The sequence below is a fragment of the Asparagus officinalis genome, chromosome 5 (genome assembly GCF_001876935.1).
Source record: "Asparagus officinalis chromosome 5, Aspof.V1, whole genome shotgun sequence".
Lineage (NCBI taxonomy): Eukaryota > Viridiplantae > Streptophyta > Magnoliopsida > Asparagales > Asparagaceae > Asparagus > Asparagus officinalis.
Window position 1 is genome coordinate 86,172,869 of NC_033798.1, and position 23,009 is coordinate 86,195,877.

The 23,009-nt window shown below is 36.4% G+C and overlaps 2 protein-coding genes across 2 annotated transcripts in view; both read right to left on the reverse strand.

Annotated features, from left to right (window-relative positions):
• Window positions 696–11,174, reverse strand: LOC109840012 (GDSL esterase/lipase At4g10955-like). Its single transcript, XM_020408505.1, has 4 exons — window positions 11,067–11,174; window positions 10,843–10,879; window positions 9,145–9,272; window positions 696–2,581 (listed from the first exon to the last, which is right to left on the reverse strand). The coding sequence occupies exons 3-4, from the start codon at window positions 9,204–9,206 to the stop codon at window positions 1,621–1,623; spliced, it is 1,023 nt and encodes a 340-aa protein (XP_020264094.1). The 5' UTR covers window positions 9,207–9,272; window positions 10,843–10,879; window positions 11,067–11,174; the 3' UTR covers window positions 696–1,620.
• The window catches only part of LOC109840013 (dynamin-related protein 5A), a 14,728-nt gene continuing 3,801 nt past the window's right edge, over window positions 12,083–23,009 (reverse strand). Inside the window, exons 4-16 of the mRNA XM_020408506.1 lie at window positions 22,610–22,711; window positions 20,323–20,373; window positions 20,169–20,230; window positions 19,841–19,931; window positions 18,425–18,489; window positions 17,845–18,039; window positions 17,600–17,719; window positions 16,680–16,750; window positions 14,747–14,972; window positions 14,458–14,508; window positions 13,115–13,343; window positions 12,781–12,920; window positions 12,083–12,402 (exon numbers count right to left, since the gene is read on the reverse strand). Of these exons, the coding sequence (XP_020264095.1) occupies window positions 12,274–12,402; window positions 12,781–12,920; window positions 13,115–13,343; window positions 14,458–14,508; window positions 14,747–14,972; window positions 16,680–16,750; window positions 17,600–17,719; window positions 17,845–18,039; window positions 18,425–18,489; window positions 19,841–19,931; window positions 20,169–20,230; window positions 20,323–20,373; window positions 22,610–22,711 (1,532 nt within the window). The 3' untranslated portion in view covers window positions 12,083–12,273. The remainder of the gene's footprint in view (window positions 12,403–12,780; window positions 12,921–13,114; window positions 13,344–14,457; window positions 14,509–14,746; window positions 14,973–16,679; window positions 16,751–17,599; window positions 17,720–17,844; window positions 18,040–18,424; window positions 18,490–19,840; window positions 19,932–20,168; window positions 20,231–20,322; window positions 20,374–22,609; window positions 22,712–23,009) is intronic.

Genomic DNA, 23,009 nt, shown 5'->3' on the forward strand with positions numbered 1-23,009 from the left:
TCATCAATCTACTAAATATTTGACTATAAGCTTAGAGAATGTCACGTTGGGCCTATACACATGGATAAGGAAGATGAAAGGTAAATTGAAACTTCATAGAAAAGGAGAAGAGTTCAACATTGCTTTGGCAGCAATTTGTTAATTTGTGCTAAAAATATAGGAAAACTTTACTATATCATTTACTGTTGGGTAGGGGTGCATTCAGTTCAGATACGGCTCAGATATGATACTTTTCATTGTTGGGTAGGGATGCATCAGGTTCAGATACGGCTCAGATATAATACTTTTCGTATTTGTTTACTCAACTCGGATACGGATATACCTTGGTAAGAAAAATTAGTATCTACATCCACTAAAATCAGATACGGATATGGTTATACATGCGGATACATAACGGATATGAGAAAACTAGATAGTATTGAGAAAAATATAGTTCATGTGAGAAAAAGAGTTCATTAATATGTTCATTATATCTGAAAATTGAAGATTAGACATTTTAATTACGGAAATTAACCTCAAATCCATAATCTCTAATGATTAAAACTATCGTAACAGTATGACTATAATGTATTCAGATATTTCAGATACGAATCCAGATATTTCACTATAAAACCATATCCGTAACTATATCATATTGGTTATAGATTTGAATAACTATATTCATATCCTAACATATATGATTGTGGCGATTTTCTCGGGTATAGTTACGATTTATTACCCCTATTGTTGGAGCAGTTCTGCTTATTGTCAAGCAAATTGAAGCTGTGAACAAATTGCACGACTTATGCAAGCATAAATTTTTACAAGGAGAAAAGATATTTAAAAATATATAGATATGACAATTATGATCATAGAATATGACAATTATATGTACTCCTACATAAACATATATATGACTATTATGTCAAAATTTCATGAGTACATAAAAAAGTGACGATTATTTGACTAGAAATTGAGAATAAGGGGATAAGTGAAACTATCAAAACCTCAGGGGATTTCCCGTCATTCCAGCAAATGATTACATAAAACAGTCATTAACAAATCAAAACGCAGACTCTATACGTGATCTACAGTTACAAGACACAGCTTCAAGAGTGAAATCGTTGGGCTTCATTTGTCCTTAATGAGCGAGCTAACGATAAAACTTAAACCTTCAAACAAAATTCTCTCTTCACTGTGATGCAGTCTAACAAAAAAAAAGTCCTTAAAATTCAATCTTAGCTTTCTCTTCTCTCATCACGCCTCAACTAAAATGTTTTCACTTTAATCAAGCTTCCGTCTAGTGTTAGCTCAAAACTGCCAGCCTTTCAACCTCAAAATCTCCCTTGAAATCACCAACTATTTTTGTTTCTTAGTGTGTAATAGTTTCATTATTAATTCCTAACTCTTTAACAGCAAAAATTACAGAATGAGGTAAACCTTTCCGGAGAATTCCAACGATCCCTTTCTCGTAAACCTCTCAAAGCAAGTAGAACAATATAACCTATATTTGTTAAAGATCAAAGGGAAAAAATATCCAGAAGGAAAAGAAAGTAACATTTCTTAAATATATCTTGATCAAAACAAAAGAAATTGTAGAGGTGCAAAGCTTACAGCGAAAAGAGCTCTCTCTTCTCCCCATCATCTAAAGAAGTACTCCTGAGACTGCAAATGTGCATCAGTCCTCCACCATTGATGAATACCGTGGGCAGTCTTAAAATCCGACGTCCCGCTCAAATTCACAGTCACTCTAGCTGACGGCAGAATATGCAGAGGCTCGCACTCTTTTCCAATGGCACTCAACAAAACGTCCCTCACAGAATTCTGCGTCGCCAACCTCCCGATTTCACCAGCTCCCCTATCCTCCATCTTTTTCCTATTCTCAAAATACCCAACATACCCCGAACAAATATTATCCTCTTTATTCACAAAAATATATGGTACCCATGAAGATAAAATCGCAAAATACTCCTCCGACTTAACTCGTTGGCCTTTAACAGAAGCAGCAACCTTAGCAGTGAAATAGCTTCCAGCGATTCTCATCCCATTTTTCACTCTCTCGCTCTTGATCTTCTCGATTGGTGCAGAAACGAATGGTGGATTGAAAAGATATGTTTCGAGAAGAACACCAGATTTGACCATGCTTTTGCCTGCGAGCAGTGCTATGGCTGAACCTAAAGAGTGCCCAGCTAGCCAAATATTTGTATCTCCTCCGACATGAGATACTAAGTTTTGAACTGCTTGCATTGCGATTTCAAACCTTGATGTTCTCTGGAGACCGTGGTTAAGGAATCGGAGGTCCAGTTTGAGATCTTGATAGCGAGATCCTTTCTTGGTGATTGTACCTCGAAATGCGATGACATATCCGGGGGCATTTGAAGAGAGGGTGGTGTTTGTGGGTGGTTTGAATTGGTAAATGGCGCCAAAGATAGAGGAATCAGCGGTGTCTATGAGCTGTTCTATTAGTTCAAAATGGAAGAAGTTCCACCACGAAGGAGCACGGGCTTCATGCCCGTGACGATTTATTTGTCGATCTCGTTCTAGAACATATGCACCCTGAACTAAACTGGCTGCTACAGATCTACAGTGATGTGGGCATGTCCTGTTAAATGTCAAAAGCAAGAAATATATTAGCTTCATTCATTGAGATGTAATGAAAACGCATAGTTTTTTTTTCTTTTATTCAGGGAATCAAATTTGCTAGAAAAATTGTATTGGGAACTTTTTCCCATATGCTATAACAAAATCTCTGCATGTTAGATGGAATGGCAAGATTTTAATGCAAACCTTACATTTCTACAGAGAAAAAAATAGATATGCATAGAAATGAAGAGGAGCTTGTCGAAACCTTTTATCCTGAATCATAAAATGCAACAAGATTACTCCCTTTTTAAATGAAAATAAGAATACTCCTTATTCTGCCAGTAAACATATGCTAAAACTTTTAAGCCTGGGTTATAAAACTGCACAATGTTCCTAAAATTATCAGATGGCAATCTTTATTTGGCACTGATTTCTCCATTAATACAAATATATGGACAATATGGTGACGTTTCAGGCTTGCTTAAACAATTGGATAACTGATTAATGCAGATGGTCCAAAATATTAATAAGATTCAGATCTCTGGTTGAAATAAGAAGAGAATAGTCCTCTTCCTTTGGGCAGTACAAACATTTTGATGGATTTTGTTTGGTTCCCTAGAAAAAGAAAAAAAAATCTACGCATAACACGAACAGCATTTTGATCCCACTGAACACTCTTAAGTTAATTGTAGCAAATCCACGCACCTAAAGAAACTCATCATAAAAAATCATTAAAGGAAAAAAGAGTACCATAAATAACAACCATCAGCAGCAAACTATCTTTCAAGGACTACAACACTAGTAATGGTAACATTTGATTGATAATACAGAATGCCCATATATCCAAAAGTCCCAAATTTTCTTGCTATACAAAGAAGCAATGGGAAACTACCCTTAAGAATGTACACATGTACTTGTGAACATCAACAACTCCTCTTAGTATCCCTACCTCCACCCTGAAACTTTGAGGATGTAGTAAGGGCTGAAGGACATTAATTTTTTGCTCTAACACTACAGCCTGGATACCTTTCTCTTGCTACGAACCTGATTTTTCGATATTTCAATATATTCTGTTTTGTTAGTGTTAAAGTAAGAGAGAGAGAGAGTCTTGAGTAAATTTTCCTTAAGTTAGATATTGAGTGTGCACATATATTAATACAAGTAGATGAGGGTGAGGTATGCTCTCACAACCAATATGAGACTAAAAACCCACTACTAACACTATTATTAACACTATTATCAACAGCCTCCCTCAAACTCATGTTGGATCAAACAAAATGAGTTTGTGTATAAGAAATTGGAACCAATGAACATGTAAGGTCTTTGTGAAAAAATTTGCAAGCTCGTCGGCGGATGACACATGAGGAAATAGAATTGTCTTATCCTTGATAACTTGTTGACGGACAAAATAAGTGTCGATCTTAATGTGTTTGGTCCTCTTATGAAATACTGGATTATTAACAAACTGGATGACACTCTTATTATCATAGTATAGAGGAGTATGAGTGGAAACAGAAATACCGAAATCACCAAGAAGAAGACGAAGATGAATAATCTCTTTAGCTATTGTGGACATTGCACGATACTCTGCCTCGATGCTAGAAAGAGCAAGAACATCTTGTTTCTTACTCCGTCAGGAAATTAGAAAATCACCAAGAAATATATAATAACCGATGGTAGACTTCCTGATGGTGGGATCACTAGCACAATCAGCATTAGAATATGCACAAAGCTTTAACTTAGGACAACATAGTGTACAGAACGTGGGACACTAACAAATTGACTAATAATGCCAATAACATGAGAGATATCTGGTCGAGAGATGTACATATAGACCAACTCACCAACAAGATGTCGATATCGGATAGGATCAAATAGAGGCTCACCATCAGTAGAGTGAAGTTTGACATTCTGTTGGAGTGGAGTATCGATAGTTACATTGTCAGTTTAGCTCAGCTCGATCTAGAATATCCGAGAGATACTTCTGTTGAGATAGTAGTACACCTCGCGAGCCTTGAGAAATTTTTAGACCAAAAAAATACCAAAGAGATCCAAGATCCTTTTTGTGGAACTATTGTTGTAATTGAGATTTTGCGTACTGTATACCAGCCACGTCATTACCTGTAATGATCATATCATCTATATAGATGAGTAATAAAACTCTGTCACGCGATGTAGTGCGAACAAACAGAGAAGCATCTTGATGACTTTCCATAAAGCCCGTCTTGAGCATGACATCGCGAAAACACTCAAACCAAACGCGTGGTGCCTGCTTGAGACATAAACAGCACGACAAAGGAGACATACATGTCCCAGATGAATATTGGACCCTGGAGATGGTTGCATATATATTATCTCAGATAAAGAGCCATGAAAAAAATTTTTGACACTCATTTGGTATAAGGACCAACGATGAGCAGCAGGGACCACAAGAAGAGTATGAACGTTGGGTATCTGAGCAATAGGAACAAAGGTCTCCTCATAATCAATACATTGTTGCTGAGTAAAACCTCGAAACGAGCTTTCCGATGTTCAATGGTGCCATCAGGACGATACTTGACCTTATAAACTCATTTACTAGCCAATTAAAGAGATGCCAGGGGGATAGGGAATAATATCTCAGGTATGTGTTTGCTGAAAGGCCTGATATTACTCAGCCATAACCTATCGCTACTCTGAAAATTAAACGGCCTCTTGAAAGGACTTTGACTCAACTGTAGTATGAAGACAGTAAGAAAATTATGAAAGATAGATAAATAGGAAGTAACCGAAGCATACCGTGCAGACATGACATGTGGGCGTTTGCCTCAGGCGGGGTAGATGTTGGCGCAAGTGCATGGAGGTCAACAGTATTTTCTAGAGTTGGTGTCGTGTCTACGGGATAGGGATCAGATTGTGAAAGAGAAGGCTCGGGTGAGGGAGAGTCAACAGAATGAGATGGAGAGATTTCAGGAAGATCTCGAAAGGAGAACTGAGGTAAGAAAGTAGGTGATGCAGCTTGCGAAGAAGCATGATAAGTAGTGTGGAGGAAATTAAAATCATCGGAAGCAAAATAAAATGAAGAATCCTCTTCGAACTGAACGTGTCGAGATATATGAACTCGACGAGATGTGGGATTATAAAAATGATAACCTCGATATTCCGAACTAATTCCTAAATAGACACAAAGAACAATCTCTGAGAGATAATTTATCACGTTCGTGAGATGACAGAAGAACGAAATAGCAATAACCAAAAACACGGACCAGATCATAATAGGGAGGATGAGTATAAACACGACTATGAGTAGTAGCACCGGAAAGAGAGCTAGATGGAATGATATTAATAACATGAGTAACAGTGAGAATGGCATCAGCCAAGAAACTATGAGGAACAGAGTAAAAAATGAACATGAATTGAGCAGTATCGAGCGGTATTGAGAATATGACGATGTTTGCGTTCAGCAATACCATTTTGCTCATGAGTATAGGGACATGACTGTTGAAAGATAGTCCTATGAGGGGACATGACTGTTGAAAGATAGTCCCATGAGAGGACATGATAGAGCGCATGGTAGAGGATAAGTACTTTTTAGCACAGTCAGAACGAAAAACTTTAATATGAGCTTGCCATTGAGTGAACATCATCGCAGTGAAGGCTTGATAAGCAGCAAGTACATCAGAGCGGTTTTTAGTAGGTAGACCCATGTATAACGAGAAAAATTATCGATAAAACTAACATAATATAAGTAACCAGATGAAGAAGACAGAGGAGCTGACCCTCAGATATCAGAATGGACCAAATCAAATAAGGAAGTAAAAATAGATGTACTGGTTGAAAATGATAGAGCAGTGAATTTAGCCAATTTACAACCAATACATGACTCAATATGAGAACGAGAAGATACGGGACCAAGTACTTCGAACTGGATAAGACTTTCTAACCTTTTATAAGACACATGACCAAATCGTCTATGCTATAAATCTGTGGAAAGTAAGGTAAAGAATTTTGAACTTACAGAAGCAATAAGAGAACGTGGACGTATGGACTCTTGAAGGTGAAGATATTCCAAAAAATACAGTTTGTCTCTTCCAACCGGTCCCAACAGTCTTGCCCGTCTATGAATCTTGTACAATACAAGTATCAGAAAAAAATAAGACAAGTAGGTCATCCATACATAAGAAGCTAACAGAAATTAAATTCAAACAATTGAGCCACATAGATGGGGTCAAGAGTTAGACGACCATATGGGTCAGTTTGTGGGGTGATAGAGTCATACTGAGTGATAGACAAAGGTTGTCCAGTAACCGTGTAGATAGGAGAAAGAGAAGAGGAAGTGAAGACAGAAGATAAGAGGGAGGCATTACGAGTCATATGAAATGAACAGCCAGAGTCAAAAATCCAGAGATCATTCATACCAGAGACCGAATGATTGGATGAAGAACCAGCAAGACGCATACCAGAGAGTTGTGCAGTAGATGTAGAGGCTCTATGCTAAGAGCATCAATTTGATGACAAATATCAGAGAGTTATACAGCAGATGGAGAGGTGATATGCTGAAGAACCATAATTTGACGGCTAATTTTTGTAATAGCTTGAAGAGCCTCAATTTGGCGGCGAATATCAGAGAGTTTTGCAGCAGATGGAGAGGTGGTATGCTGAAGAGCTGTAATTTAACGACTAATATCTGCAATAGCTTGAATGGTATGGTAACATTGACCGGTAATCCTGGTGCACTAGAGGATCAGGACTGAGGGGATCGCTGACTACAGCCAGTTCCTGAGGAACGTAACTTAGAATGAAGCTGGAAACATGTCTCAAAGCGGTGTTCCTCCTTGCAATAAGTGCAAAAAAACTTAGACCGAGCATGAAAAAGCAGGTGCCAGTAAATAGGCCATAATAACAGTAATTCAAAGTTTAAGATAATAATCCTTAAACGAAATCTGAATGTTTAAAGGAGAACCCGAAGGTCAATGTAGCAACCCGAAGGTTAAAATGACTATCAAATCTGAGAAAAAAGAAGCAACCGACGATCAATGTGGCCCAAAGGTCGACCGGATCTAATGCTCACTCCGGAGACCTGCAACGGATTAATGTCGATGTTGAGACGTCGAAATAGATTGAAATGGTGATGCCATAACTGACTGTGAAACGGCAATGCCGTTTGTTTGAGGCCGAGAGACGGTTTGAAACGGCGATGCTGTTAATTTGTGACCGAGAGATGATCTTGAAACGGAGATGCCGTAAATTTGAGACTAAGAGATGGTCTTGAAATGGTGATACAGTAAATTTAAGATCGAGAAACGATCTTGATTACGAGAACGCGAAACATGTTAAGAGGCTGAAAAGCGGCAAGGCCAAAAATCTGGCAAATGAAAGCAAAAAAAAGGTGTTTAATTTGAGACCGAAAGACGGTCTTGAAACGGAGATACCATAAATTTGAGACTAAGAGATGGTCTTAAAACGGTGATGCCGTAAATTTAAGATGGAGAAACGATCTTGAATACGAGAACGCGAAACGCGTTAAGAGGTCGCAAAGCGGCAAGACCAAAAATTTGTCAAAGAAAAGCAAAAAAAATACGTTTAAACGGCTGCAAAGCAGCAAGGCCAAGATTTGACAAAAGAACGTAGAAGCGTTAAAAAAAAATTATTAGAAGAGAAATAATAACCCTAGCTATGATATCATGTTAAAGTAAGAGAGAGAGAGTATTGGATAAATTTCCCTTAAGTTGAATATTGAGTATGCACATATATTTATACAAATAGAGAAAGGTGAGGTGAGTTCTCACAACCAATGTGGGACTAAAACCCACTACTAACACTATTATCAACACTATTATCAACAGTTAGCTAATCCTTCTTAATGCGCGCCAGGATTTTTACCAAGTTGAGAAAATGCTTTTTTAAAATCATTAATGATAATGTAGGTCCAAGTAGTGTTTATAAATTATGTCCAGTACAGAGTACGCATTTTTCAGAAATTAATATTCAAGCTCATAAGTGTTAAAAAGGAACACGTGAATTCTGACTATGAAGGTTGCCTTTGTTTTTGAGAAGGAACAAAGAGGGAAAAGTGAAATAAGATTAGTCATAGTGCAGTAAGCATTTTTCACATTTCTCCACAGCAAATCCTTCAGGAACAGGGTTCCTGTATGCGTCTATGCATTGTTTCTAACAGTAAAGAAATGACCATCAAGGTGCATGAAAATTCTTGAGTTAGTTTCACCATTCATTCCCAAAAACACAACTATGTTGTGCTTCAATATTGAAATTTTGCAGTACTTAGGAGGAGACAAATTTAGTGGTTAAAGGTCATATACAACATTTCATATCAGTTCAGCCGTATGGTTCAACATAGCAAATAAATATTAGCACTTATGCCTTCCTAATACAACGAATGTTAAATATTAACTTACTTCTACCTTAAATTTCATCTGGTCCTGGATTTGGAGAACACACAGTTCTGGTTCGAGAAAATTTCACGGGGAACCTCAAGCAATACTCTTAAGATATTGAGTTATGTATTGTATTTGATTGAAGAATTAGCAATACAGCAGAAGTAACATTGAAGGCCAAATTAAAGAATTGCCCCAGAAATCTTACCAATCCACGGATGTCAAATGTACAGGACCTGCAACTTCGAACACACCCCTCTGGGAGGTCATCACGTTAAATGCTTATTACTCTTTTCCACTTAGAGAGACGCCACCGACTGCTTCAAGTAAATTTTGCTGAAGATAAAACACAAAAAGGACCCATTTCAAAAATTGCTTATTACTCCTTCCACCTCGAGAGATATGAACCAACTCTTCTAAAAGTAAGATTTAACCATATCCTTATCAATTCCCACATTTAACACAAATTAAGAAAGGAGAACTACAAAGTGAAAAAACTAAAGTCTCGTAACTCATAATCTGATTTCATACATTGTGATTATAACGTTTTAGTTTCAGTTTAAAATTTCCATAAATAATGAAACTTGAATGCATGTTTAAAATTCAAAAACTGTTGACTAAGTTTGGATTTCAGTTCAAAGTTTGGTTAATAGACCCGGGCTTGTTCTCTACCCCCAACCAAAGAATTAGCTATTTTTGGCTAAATAAGTCGTGCATATTCATCCTCCACAACTTGAAATCCATCTCAATCAAAACTTTTTCCATCTAGATATATTTTTGCACTCTCCATGTTGCAAAAGCTTTCCTCTCCTTAGCAGTACTAAAAAAACCACTGTATAACCCATAATCTTAGGGCATATATGGCAACTGGTCAAACTGGCTTATAAGCCACTACGACTCCCAACTAAATAAATAAGGGTGAATTATAGAAAACAGTCCTAAGGTTTGCATTAGTGACAAAAAGACCCCATAAGATTTGAAACGTGACAAGTTGGCCGCTCTGCCTCGTTTCCCACTAAAAATTAACTTCAAGGCAAACGCTATGATTCTAGAATGAGCTTTGCTACATAGACTTAAAATATAGGACCAACAGGGGGACAGGTGAGTTGTCCTCCTCCTATTGTATAATGAGATGGCTATCATTAATGATGGTCAGCTCATTATACAATAGGAGGGGGACTTAATGATGGCCAGCTCATTATATAATAGGAGGGGGACACCTCACTTATCCCTCCTGTTGGCCCCATATTTTGGGTCCTTAGGGAATTTTTCTTCTAGACTATGACGGTCATATGTGTTCCTACAAAAACATATAAATGATTATTGAATTAGAAAACAATGATTACGTACGAAAGATGATGACTGTTTTACTATAAAACGAGGAGGGTAAAGCAGATCTTTTTGTAATTCACGCAACAGGTAAATAATAAAAAATGAAGAAACAAACAAGCTTTGTTTGTTGTTTTTGCCCCCTTCATTGGTCCTCAATCAGCAAGTTTCGGAGATAAATTTGAAACCATTAAACAAAATTCTCCCTTATTCTTCATGCATCTAACTAAAAAGGTCGTTAATGCTCGAAACTTAACTATAAATGTTTACAATATAAACAAGCTTCCGTCTAGTGCTATGTGTACATAATCGTCAACTTTTATCTCAAGATTCCCCTTTTAATCCCACCTAATTTATGTTAGATTTCTTGTCATGACGATCCAAACTCTAAAAGTGTAATATGGTCTCATTATTCCTAAAACCTTAACAACAGAAGAAATTGAAAAGAATAATGTAAAGCTTTGCAGAAAATGCCGATAGAATATACTTCTCAAGAATCAAAACCAAATTGTAACAAAAATAAATGGAAAAAAAAAATATCTTCGGAATTATGATTAAAGACTCAAAACGTACTTACCGAAGGAAAAGGCTTAGGTTGCGACAGCCAGCATCAACTGAGAAAGGAAATAAAGTTAGGGATCACAAGTCACTAATCAATCAATATGAATTATTCTTTTTTTTTTTATATATAAAAACTAGAAGCAGATGAAGGTTAGATAGAAGGGGGCAGGAAAAAAACTTTTTGAAGTATAACGAGGGACAGTGAATCAAATATTTTATTATCAATTTTTCCTTCCTAACCTGCAATTGGGCGGTGAAGGAGATCGTTCGAGGAGAAAGTATCCGGTGGCCGCGTTAACGCGGTCCACCGGACTCTTTTTGTCTTGAGATTTTTCTTTTTTATTTTAATTCCCTAATTCCTTTCCCCCCTTATTTTTCTCTCTTTTTTTTTTTTAATCTTTCCTTGTTAAGGCAACGATTGCTGCAAGTTGGAAGGTAGGTAAACATTGCTTTATTAAGGCGTTTACGGCGTCGTTGGACGAACGAACGAAGACAAATCTAGGCCTTTTCCTAACGTGCGCTATTGGTTATTTCGTGGTAAGGCACGAGGATCCGAATATCCGGCCAATAAATATTGAAATCGTCATTCATCATCTAGTTGGTCGTTACGATTAAATTAATCAGAATATTATACTACTTTGGGTAAATTTCAGGAAACCGTCTCATCTATGCCCAGTGTTTTAAGTAACTCCTCCATTTATCAAGTTCAACAAAAAAAAAACCCAAGGATCTATAGAAATGCCAGTAACAGAGCCCTTAGTCAATGATAATATTGAAATACCTAGTACAAGGGTCTTATGAAATTTACCCTAATATTTTTGAGATAATTGTAATTTGATCTGATTATAGTTTATTATGTCTTTCTTCTTTTGATTTTTTTTTTTTGCCCCCTTTGAGAAGTACAGCAAACTGAACGCTAAAAAAGCTAGGTCCAAAGCATCATACGATGTTATTGTACATCTAGTCGAGAGGAGGTAAATAAATACCTATACTCATAAGGACCACCATACCTTGCAAGGAGAAACAAACTTGAGCACTTATTATGCTTCACCCCTCGACCCTACAATGACATTGTATTACCGGAATGTTCGAATCATCTAAGGAAATTAAATATGGAGTAACATACATGTCCCTTTCTTTCCTGATATCTTACATCGTCGCGTGCATAATGCTAATACCGTTTAACTAGCCTTGCAGCAACAGTTCCTTGATTTCAATAGGTTTGCCTGACTTAAATCATATCAAAACAAGACAAGAAACATGAAGCATGGTTAAAGTTAAAACACTCTTCAGTAATAATATAGCAAACACTCACCCTCAGAATGCTGTAGTCAATAATGAATGGATTACAAAATCAACTTATACATATATGTAATCAGAAGACCGAAAACATGATTAAACCGGAAAATAAGGATATTAAAAAAAAACCCTTGCTATCAACTATCAACTATTTAGCCCAAGCTACAGCATCAATCTCTGCTTGAGCACTTCTGTAGAGTTCTAGGCGCTTCGCAAGTGCTGTCCTACGTTCCATGACAGCTGGGTCTTCATCCAACAATGATGCCAACTGCTTAGACTGCAGCAAAAGAGAGACAACACATCATTAACAACAATGTCGTAGTATACAGCTAAAAAAACAAAATAGTAGAAAAATGTGCAACTTTCATTAAGCTATCACCATGACTTAGCATATGGTGCCAACGTTATCAGCAAAACTAGGGAGAAACCCTAACAGAAGGAAAAACACTTTTTTTCTTTTAGATGGCCAGAAAAGAAACCCCTACATCTGGAGAAAAAAGCTCCAATGGAGAAAAATCAAACCCAAAACCTCTTCAGGTGCATTACATGTCCACTAAACATAGATCATTAGACAAATATAATACCTAACAGTAGAAAACAGCTAAAAGAGCATGTAAGCTAATTGAGAAATTTTTTAGCTCAATCAATATCTCACCTCTTTCTTTCCCAATTCAGTGAAGAAGTGGTCAAGCAGGGATCGTTTTGCCTCACGAACCTGGCAATAAACAATGGACTTGGGGATGGAGTTTCGTAAGCTGGCACATACCATATTCACATATGCTAAAACCGTTGTTCCTGTTTATTCAACAACCAAAAGCATTTAACATAGCTTTCGAGAAATTGATAAAAGCTAATCTCGTACAGAAAAATGAAGGTTCAGACACATATATATCATGCGTCAATGAATTCTTCCACAAGATAGGATCTCAGTTCATGAAGCACAAGGGAAGAAATGTACAAGCGGATACCAACTTAGAAATAGAATTTACCTATTCTCCTGAGATATGAATCATTGTATCTGTCAAAAATTGAATGAGTTGGGTTTCCACCCTTCTCCACATCCTGAGGAAGCTTCCGGAAGAAATCAACTGTCAAGTAACTACATTCCATATCTACCATTTGAAGTGTCGCTTTCTTGCTTGATTCCTTCATTCTGTCTAATGAATCAAAAGCTGCATTACCAACCTCCACTCTGAGACTAGGATATTGCTTCAGCTCCTACAAAGGAACAAAACATACTCACGGTAACTACAACATATATGAAAGAAACAAATAAAATGTGGTTGATGCCATTGCAATCTTGAAATCTAGGCACATGAAATATAAATAATGCTATTTCTTTTCTTCCTCTTAAATTCCTAGAACTCAAACATAATATAGAAGTGAAATCAAACTATACTGATTTACTAAAGAGCGGGTGAAAATACACGATTAACCATATCGAAAAACTACATCTACTGTTTGATTTCCCAACTTCTTGAGAAAGAAAGAGGATACAATACAGGGTTTTTTTAAAACCACAGCAATTACACATTCTTCAGAAAATAATCATATTTTGGCTTACTCTTGTCTCAAAGATGGACAAAATTTTCTATAGGAAACGATATCATGTCAACTCTTACACTAGACTCTTTAATGATCTACAGAGAATCCTGTTCCACTTTCTAGCATTTGCCTAAAACTGCATAACCAAAATGGTCGAGTTCATGTATCCACCAATCGGCTATAAAAGTTCAATGGCATTTCCATTTAGCATTTCGGACATTGCTAAGATTTTGGAACAAGTGACAAATAATTATCACTAGGTTGATGGTCACAAAACTAATTATTCATGGAACTTTCTCAGCTGTTAGTCCTCCAGAATTAACGCCAATTTGGTAATAAAATACTTCACCAATGATACACGCCAAAAGCAGCATAACCTTTGTCTCAAACTGTTAAAGGAGGGCAAACCCCAAAAAAGTCCAGTGGTAGTTGTCAGATACTTAACATAACCCACACGTATACTAGATTTGGGACAGGCAATGAGATAAAAACAGAATGAGCATAATCTTTGCAGAGATCATATGATGATGGAACCATATGGATTCAAAGTAACAATTACCTGAAGCAAACTCTTAAGAATAAAAGTCCCTAACATCTAAATAAAACCTATTGTAGAGACAGTTCCCTTTCCAGGTAAGATGGAATTGAAGTCTCTATAAAAGTAATATAGTTACTTCAACCATGGACGCGAAGAATAACCTAATAAACTCCTTTCACATGGATTCTCCAAAATCAAACTGCAATATCATCTCTCTAAAAGGTAGATACTCTTGATCAGTGAACTTACTAGAGTCTCATTAATAGCTTTGTGCACCAGTTCCTTCAGTATTGCATGAACCTGAAAGCCCAAGAAAAATAAAATTCATTACAGTCACAAGCTGATCTAACTAAAGTCGGAAATAAAATCAATGATGTATGTTGAAAAATGTAGAATGGATATAAATGTGCGAAGAACTGCTAATGATAGATAAAGCTGCAACTGACTTTTTAAGATTAAGACATACACACAGCTTAAGTCACTGAATTAGGACTAAATGAAACTAAAAAAAAGAAGTGTTTGTTGTGGGTATTCGTACCGCATCCACAGCAGCCTCAGCAGGGCCCCTGATACTAACTAGTGACGATTCAATTAAACGACGATAACCTTGCTCAGGAGCTATCAAGTGAGGTTGATATCCATCTGCTTCAGTAATTAGCTTTCTTACATTTTCCATTGAAAGTTGCTTGTCAAACTGCAACCTTTTCAAAGCTGCTGGAAGTTGGTTATCGAAAACGTTGTAGACCTTTTCACCACCAGGACGCCTGTTATATAAAGAAAAGATCCATGAGAAAGGGTGATGATATAATCACTTAGCAAAAGGTTAAACAAATACATTAATTCTGGAATTTATACAGAGTAAGCTGGTTATCATATAGAGAACAAAATAAACTCATCAAGTTTATCAACTGCAAAAGTAACACGAACAAGATAATAATCAATCTATGAAAGAAGGATAACTTTTTTGGAAAACCTAAATTCTTGCTTTTATTACTAATTTCTGCAAATAAGGTGTGTTGTTTGTTAAGTTATAATGTATTCACCCATATCTAAGATTCAAAGGGTGAGAGCATATGAAGACAATATCCACAATACATATTAGAATTAATATAAAACTATAATCTTCGTCTCTCACTAACTTCGGAGTTTTGGTGTAATTGTTAGATGGACTAAATTTAAGATAGTACCAGAGCAACCCAGGTTCAACTCCCACCAGCCACGAATTTTAAGCGGATTTTCTAAAAATTAACACTGATGTGTGACTCCAGATTTTAGCCCATAAAAAGAGAGCGTTCAACTTGCGGAGGCATGTTAGAATTAATATAAAACTATAATCCTCGACCCTCACCATAACTTCGGAGCTTTGGTGTAATGGTTAGAGGGACTAAACTTAAAAACGCCAAAACTCCGAAGTTACGGTGAGGATCAATGATCATAATTTTAAATTGATTCTAACAATACACAAGCATTTACTTCAAGTTGAATCCTGACACTAGACATAAAAAATGCAGTACACACTAGATGTGCAGGTATTAAACCACCAAGTGTATAACTAATTGGTCAGTTCAATTAACATTTATGTACTTGATAATACAGCCACAACTTTTGAGTTCGTACGGGCCAGCTCTCCAGCTTAGTTTTCTAACTTGATGATATTTGCCCTACCTATTTTGTCTTATATTTCATCTTGCTATCATACATTACTATTTGTTGCAATTTAACAGAACTTTGAAGACATCACCAATTACTTTCAATACCACAACAACTGTTGGAGTGGCCAACAGCAAGCCGCATGTCGCGTGACTTTCCAATAAGCAAATATTTTTCATGTTTCGCTTATACTTTTCTGCACATATCTTCCCCCTGCTATACTTTTCTTCCAGCTACTTTCTTTTCCCTTTCTCTACTCTTCTTCTCAGTTCAATCTCTCCTATACTTCCTTACTTGTCCTTCTTCACGCAAATGGGCAAACCCACAATTAATATATTGTTTTAACATTAATAAATTGCTCAATAGTTTTCTATTGAGAAATCCACCATAAAATGGTGTTCCCTCAATGATTGCCTCTCATCTCAATTTATGTGCAAAGATTAGCAGCATTAGAACCTCAATAAGTTCTTCTATGACTGCACCAGATTGCAGAATATAAATTTTACTATGCCACAAATTGCATGTTTTCTACCATCAGTTGCTAACATAGCTATGCTAGGTGGCTTCTGACCTTGCATCCTAACATGTTCGAGAAAGAGACCATTATCTAGTGGAACTGACAATCCATAGCATAAACAACATTAACACTCAATATAAGCCTAAATTACAAATTAACCTTGCAAAGCTCATCCACAGATATTATCCACGACGATATAGAACAGTAGTTCATTGCGGTAGGCATGCATATGGCAACATAATAAGTTGAATGAAAAGATCATAAGAAAAGAAACAATTTCAGAATAATAAGGCATCTCACATACACGCCATCAAGATGTTCCTTGTAGATTTGATCAAAAACACGACAGATCTCCATAATCATGTATAGTTTTCCCTGCATGTAATAATTAAACATCATAATTAGAGGGAAAAAGGCAAAAACAAAAGGAAGCAGAACATGACATAAGATGCATGATTGAGGCAGAAAGGAAACAAAAGAAGCTGATCATCCAGTCCTGATGTCCGACAAGACATTAGTAACTTCTAAGTTAGACAGTTCAAATAAAGAGGGAGAAATGAACAACTTCCTAGGACCAGGTCACCAGAAAAATCAAGGTACAATACACCAAAAGATTCCTTAAAATGGATCCAGAAGGTATATAGATACAGATATCGATACACAGAAATAAATACAAATACATGAGTATAAAATATTTTTTTATTTATATGCATAGACAGATAAGACTTTTAACTTTTGGTTTTTCAGCACTTTGAATGATGTACATCAACTTGCAAATAGTGAATCTCCAACTACATTTTCCTATTATAAAATTTATTCATATGGTGAAAGAATTTAATATGGGAAGAATTTACATCCAAATTATTCATCTAGATGATTTGTATATCTTCAAATTTTGGTCATCTATTCCTTTATACAAATAGGAGGATCAGAGATTTACTGCTCATGCTACAGTAGATGCTACAGTAACATTCACTGTAGCATTATTGCTGTAGCTAATGGTTAATTAAAATATTACTGTAGCACACGGGTATACTGTAGCATTTGAAAGGTGCTGTAGCAGAGCGGGAAACTATAGCACTTTCAAAAATTCAAATCGTATCATATTAAAAAAGCGGGTTACTGTAGCAAAAAATTTCGTGCTTTGCACGGACCGCAAACTAGTATAAGATGAAGCGAACATGATAAATAATATTATAATGAAATGTCAAAATTTCAACATACTCCAGCATCCGCAGCAATGGGTTTCCCAAGACGGCTAAGCTCAGACTCAAGTTCAGCGATACTTTTATTGATGAGAGATTGTATGCCTGGGATTCGAGACTTGATTACTTGCTCTAAATGCTGCAAAGAATGGATGATACCTATTAGTCTATAAAAACACTGCAGTTATTCTAAGGTAAGATAAACATGTGATTTTATTGGTATCCTTCCTATCAGATGACATAGAAAAGGAACAAAAGCAGCACCTTAGACATCATCTTCCCCAGATGCTCAGAACCCATTCTATGGGCAAGATGTTTGTACTCAGGGCTGTTTGCAAAATATTCCCGCTCTCTACGACGAGCAGCAATCATGTCAACACTTTTATTAATGTCAGCTTGAGAGCGATTCACAACACCAATCCATGGGTACTGTAGCTTGTATGCTTTCCCTTCCAATATCTGAAAACCGAAACTTTAGTCAAGCAGTGCCTATAAATTTTAAGGCTAAAAAGATAAAGAGATCATATTTCAAACCATTTTGCTTAAAAGGTAAAAAAGAAACAAAGCTCTTGTAGGCAGAGCAATATAGTATTAGAAATGCAAATGAAATAAAGACAGCAGCTGTAAATATAAGATTTCTGCAGAGAGGCAAGCTGAAACTAGCAGCAAGCAACTATTTCAAAGGTTGTAAGCAAAAATAAACAACTAAGAAGTCAAGAGTGCCAGTCTAGTAAGTAAAAATCAGCAGTACTGCAAATAATAATAATAGTAATAACAATGAAAATTTTAAGATATACATGCTCAAGTTATCAACAGCAATAATATACAACGTATGTCAACTTACGTCGACTGCATCAGTGCCCTTATCCATGAGATCGATTTTAGTTAGCACACCAAATGTCCTCTCTCCTGAATTAGAAAACAAAAAGAATTAAGCATCTAAGATGAAACTAAAAGGAAAGGTGCAAAAGTATAGAATGTCCAATGATTAGTAAAGATGAGCATCATTTTGCTAATTACCAGCACTTTAGATTCCCCCTAGTAGTGTTTTAAGAGTGGTGTTATGAACATTTAAAATTAATAAATATAATTAGCTAGTTGCACAAGTGCAACTAGTTTGGAGGGCAAAATTACATTTATCAAGGACATAAGGAATGTATAGAATCAGTCTGGTTGCTTGTAATACATAAAAACAGATGGCAGTCTATAATTGTACAAATTCAGCATCCAGAAGCTCTCTTAATGGCTCAGGGACTGAACAGACACCATGTTTGATATTTTATCAGCGACAAGTACTTAAAACGAGCACTTTCATGATAGCACAATAAATATAACTAGTAGTCATACCTCACGAGCAACCATCTTTTGGAACATGTATGATACCTCAACATGATAAAAAAGCAAGTGACTTTTAACAGTAAAAAGCAGTGGGTTACTCTTTTGAATTAAAAATAATAATTAATAAATCATAAAGTTCAAAAAATTTTGAGAAAATAGGAACCTGTGAAACTGTGTGGTCCCTGTGAAATTAATATGGCTATGTTAAAGTTGAACACATAAATATAACAGATAAATAAATAGTGATGATCCTAAAATGCGGCTTCAGTGTCCTAGAGCCTCTACAGCTAATGTTTCTTATGACATTATAGCAGACTTTTTACAACAAATGGATATCTTGGTCCTGTTTCCCCTACCACATTGATCAAATATTTGAATGAAGATCCGAAATTGACATTCAGTATGACATGGAGATAATTAAATATCTCTCGCTAAAAATAAAAATAGTCTCATATACAAGTGTCCTCTTTATATATCCTCACAAAAGCATATACGAGAATGATTGCCAAAGCTTTGTCTTGTTTCTACAAAAATTGCAACAAGATTGTAAGCACATGCTTTTGTTACAAACTACACTACAAATTAGTGCCTGGAACTGCACAGCAATAAAAATCCAAGTTCATACCTCAATCGATCACCAAATCTGACACGTTTACTACCTTCGCAGGGCTACATTATGGATTCATTTATTTATTAATTCTTCCGTATCTTGCAGTTACATTATTTAATAAAGAAAGAAAGTCTGAGGTACCTCTGGAATCATTGCACTAAATTATTAACCTATTTAATTATTTACATTAATATATAATAATTGTTCGTTTAGCGGGGAAATAACACAAAGTTCAAAATGAAAAGGAAGTTCAAGTATTTATAGGAACACTATTGTGCAAGAATTTAGCATTGCATAGTGCACCACAGTTACCTTTGGGATCAACTTCACGGGATATCTTAATTGCATCAGATGTTGCAAGATCTTGATTAGCCGGGGATATTGCTAGAATTATACAGTTAGGCTGCAAATCAGAACAAGTAAATTTAAGATTTCAAAAGCTATAAGCAGTTCATCTTCGATGAGTTTACATTAATATCAAGAATACACTGCCTTAGTATCAAGAAGAATAGTTGAATTAAGGACCATAGCAAAAACCAATACATACATCATCAAAAGAACATTATAATGCTTGATAAGGGAAGGTAAGACCCCTTCCCCTAAAAAGTGATAAACTTATCCACCCACATAGTGCAATTACCTTTTCAATATACGACCGCACCATGTTCTCTATATCTTGTACAATGCTGTCAGGTTGACCCTCTACAATCCATTGTAAATTAATTAGATTCTAATTCATGTTTACCTTGGAAAATGAATAAAAAGTTTGGCATGTGCAATGATGGAAAACTTACCAACAGCCACCTTAGTAAGCCCAGGAAGATCAATAAGTGTCAAGTTCACAACTGCAAAAGTAAACAATTAGCAGAAGGGGCAAACTGGAAATTAATAAGAAAAGTTAAGGCATGAAGATTAGATCAGATTCCTTGAAACATGCACTACAACAACGCATCCAACAAATAGTAATGGCAATTGTGTGTGATGAAGTAATAACCAATTAATCATCTGCGAAGGCAAATCGTGATAAATGACATCATAAACTTAGTACTTAGGCCATTGAACTCATAAAAAGGGTAGCATACAACAGTAGTTGACAAAGTCGATTGCTGTAAAGGTGAGAATGTTCCATATCAAAACAATAAGCACACACCCGTTCAACATCATATTGTAATCCTTCTGCCCTGGTGATTTGAAAACGCTACCTCGACATTCTGCCTGGCTGGCAATGCTTCCAGGAAAATCAAGTTTCTATGTTTTTTTGTCATGTTGGAGACAGCCCATCGGACAATGCCCCCTGAATGCACATGAAACTTTAAATATAGCAATGAAACAATTTCATTGCAGCCTTAGAGCTTTTGTGTGTAAGATACTGACACTAGATTTATCAGATAAATGCCCAGAGCTATCTTCCAGAACTTCTCCCCAATTTCTTTAGTTGATTATGCATTACATACATGGGACTGTATGCACATAATGGGCCTGTATCAAATTTGTGGAAGTTCTCTGCTTCAGACACACTTCAGGACACAGAAAACTTGACACTCATGTTCCATGTTCATGTAACACTGGCATTGTCAACCCAACCACCAAGGTGACCTGCCACCTCTGACCCCTACCACAGCGTTCCACACATGTCAAGGCTTATCCTATTCTCTTTCTGCCAACTGTATTGAAATCAATCATCACATTATGGTTAGACCAAACCATTCGAAAGACGAACATTAAGATCACATTTCAGGGACTACAACATTTTGAGATTGGCAGGATGTGTGAAAATTGACCTGAGGAAAGCGTTTGACAGTGTTGACTGGGGATTCCTGAAAGCTGCCATGCTGGCTATGTGCTTCCCCCAGAAGTAGATCGAATGGATAAGGGCCTGCATTACTACCCTCATCAAATTTTCCATTGTTATCAATTACCCTCCACGGCGATTTCCCCAGTAGTAGAGGTCTCAGGCAAGGAGGACCCCTCTCTTCTTATTTGCCATTGTCATGGAATATCTATCCTTGCTCTTACAGATCCGTGAAGCGAAGCTCATTAACCTACCTATAATACACATCCTGTCTCAACCAAAAACTAGATCCTCAATGTTCAAAATCACTTTAGTCATACTTCAAACTTTATCCCAATAAACAGCCCTCTAGAAATACATGTTCCTATACACACTTTCAGTATCTTAAAGAAGCCCTCTAAAGCTTACATTCTCATATCCAAATAAGCAGAAAATGGTCTGAATAACCACACAAGAAATTGAGCATCTGAGAACCGATTAAGTTCTTGGTTTAGAAACCGAGATGTAACTGTAGAAATTCATAACTCCAACACATGAAGAGTACATTTGACTAGATTTCTCTTCATGAATTAGGCCTTGTTCAGCTTCCTGCTCCCTTTTCAATTCACCAGGATTGGGTGGTTCGGAGCAGATATTCCCTGTGAACTGATCAACAAGGACTCAGGTTTGCTCATTTCACTATAATCAATCAAACCACACTCCCCCGCCCCCCCCCCCCCCCCCCCAAAAAAAAAAAAAAAAAAAAGCGCCAAACCATACTTGGATCAACTTGATTCAGAGTTAGTGAATCTGAAGAAGATAAGACATGTTGATAATTAGATATTCATTCCTACATCTCGCTTTCAAGCTCACGCTCATCACTTAACACTGAAAGACCAGAATATCCTCTACATACTCCCTTCCCTCTTGCTAAAAGAACCATTTAAATTACTTAGATCCAGAAGTTAAATTTTGGAAAGAGTTGATATACTACAAAGTAAAAGAGACATCAGTATGTAGTCGACTTATTTATACAGATCCTCTCCAGTGAACTATCTGAAAACATGTATTTGTCTATTAACAAGAAATGCAAGCTAAAATAGTAAAGTTAGGTGGGAAAGAAAGAGAAAACATAGACGAGGGAAATTAGAAAAGTAAACATAGACAAGAGGTTGGTCAATTGATTACCGTGAAAAAATTAAAAAGAAGGTAAAAATTATACTAAAAGACCACATTCGTCAATAAAAATATAGGATCACTATATGTTTTGAAGCTCAATGGAATAAGATCATAGTAATTCATTGACTCACCGTTCGGAGAATATATGCTAAGATGAATTGGAACAGAAGAGATTTGCTTGCTCCGACCAGTTTCTCGATCAGTTTCATCTGCAATCTCCTTCCGCACTTGAGCTGCACGATATAACCAAAAATTGCATGTGAATTGTCAAGATGATTAGCGATCGACACCCAATAAAGATATTACAATCTAAAAAAGAAGATCATTTGACGTGAATGGGTATTCACATGCAAAGTTAAATCCATGTAAATATAAGATGAATCAAATCAATGACGAATAAATATAAGAGATGGAGACACTGAGGGGTTGTTTGGTTCACATTGAAATGGGCTGAAAGCCTGGAAATTGGTTCCATGACATTGTCAGAGCAGAAATTTAAACCCCCAACCCCATTACATTTCTCTAGTTTGT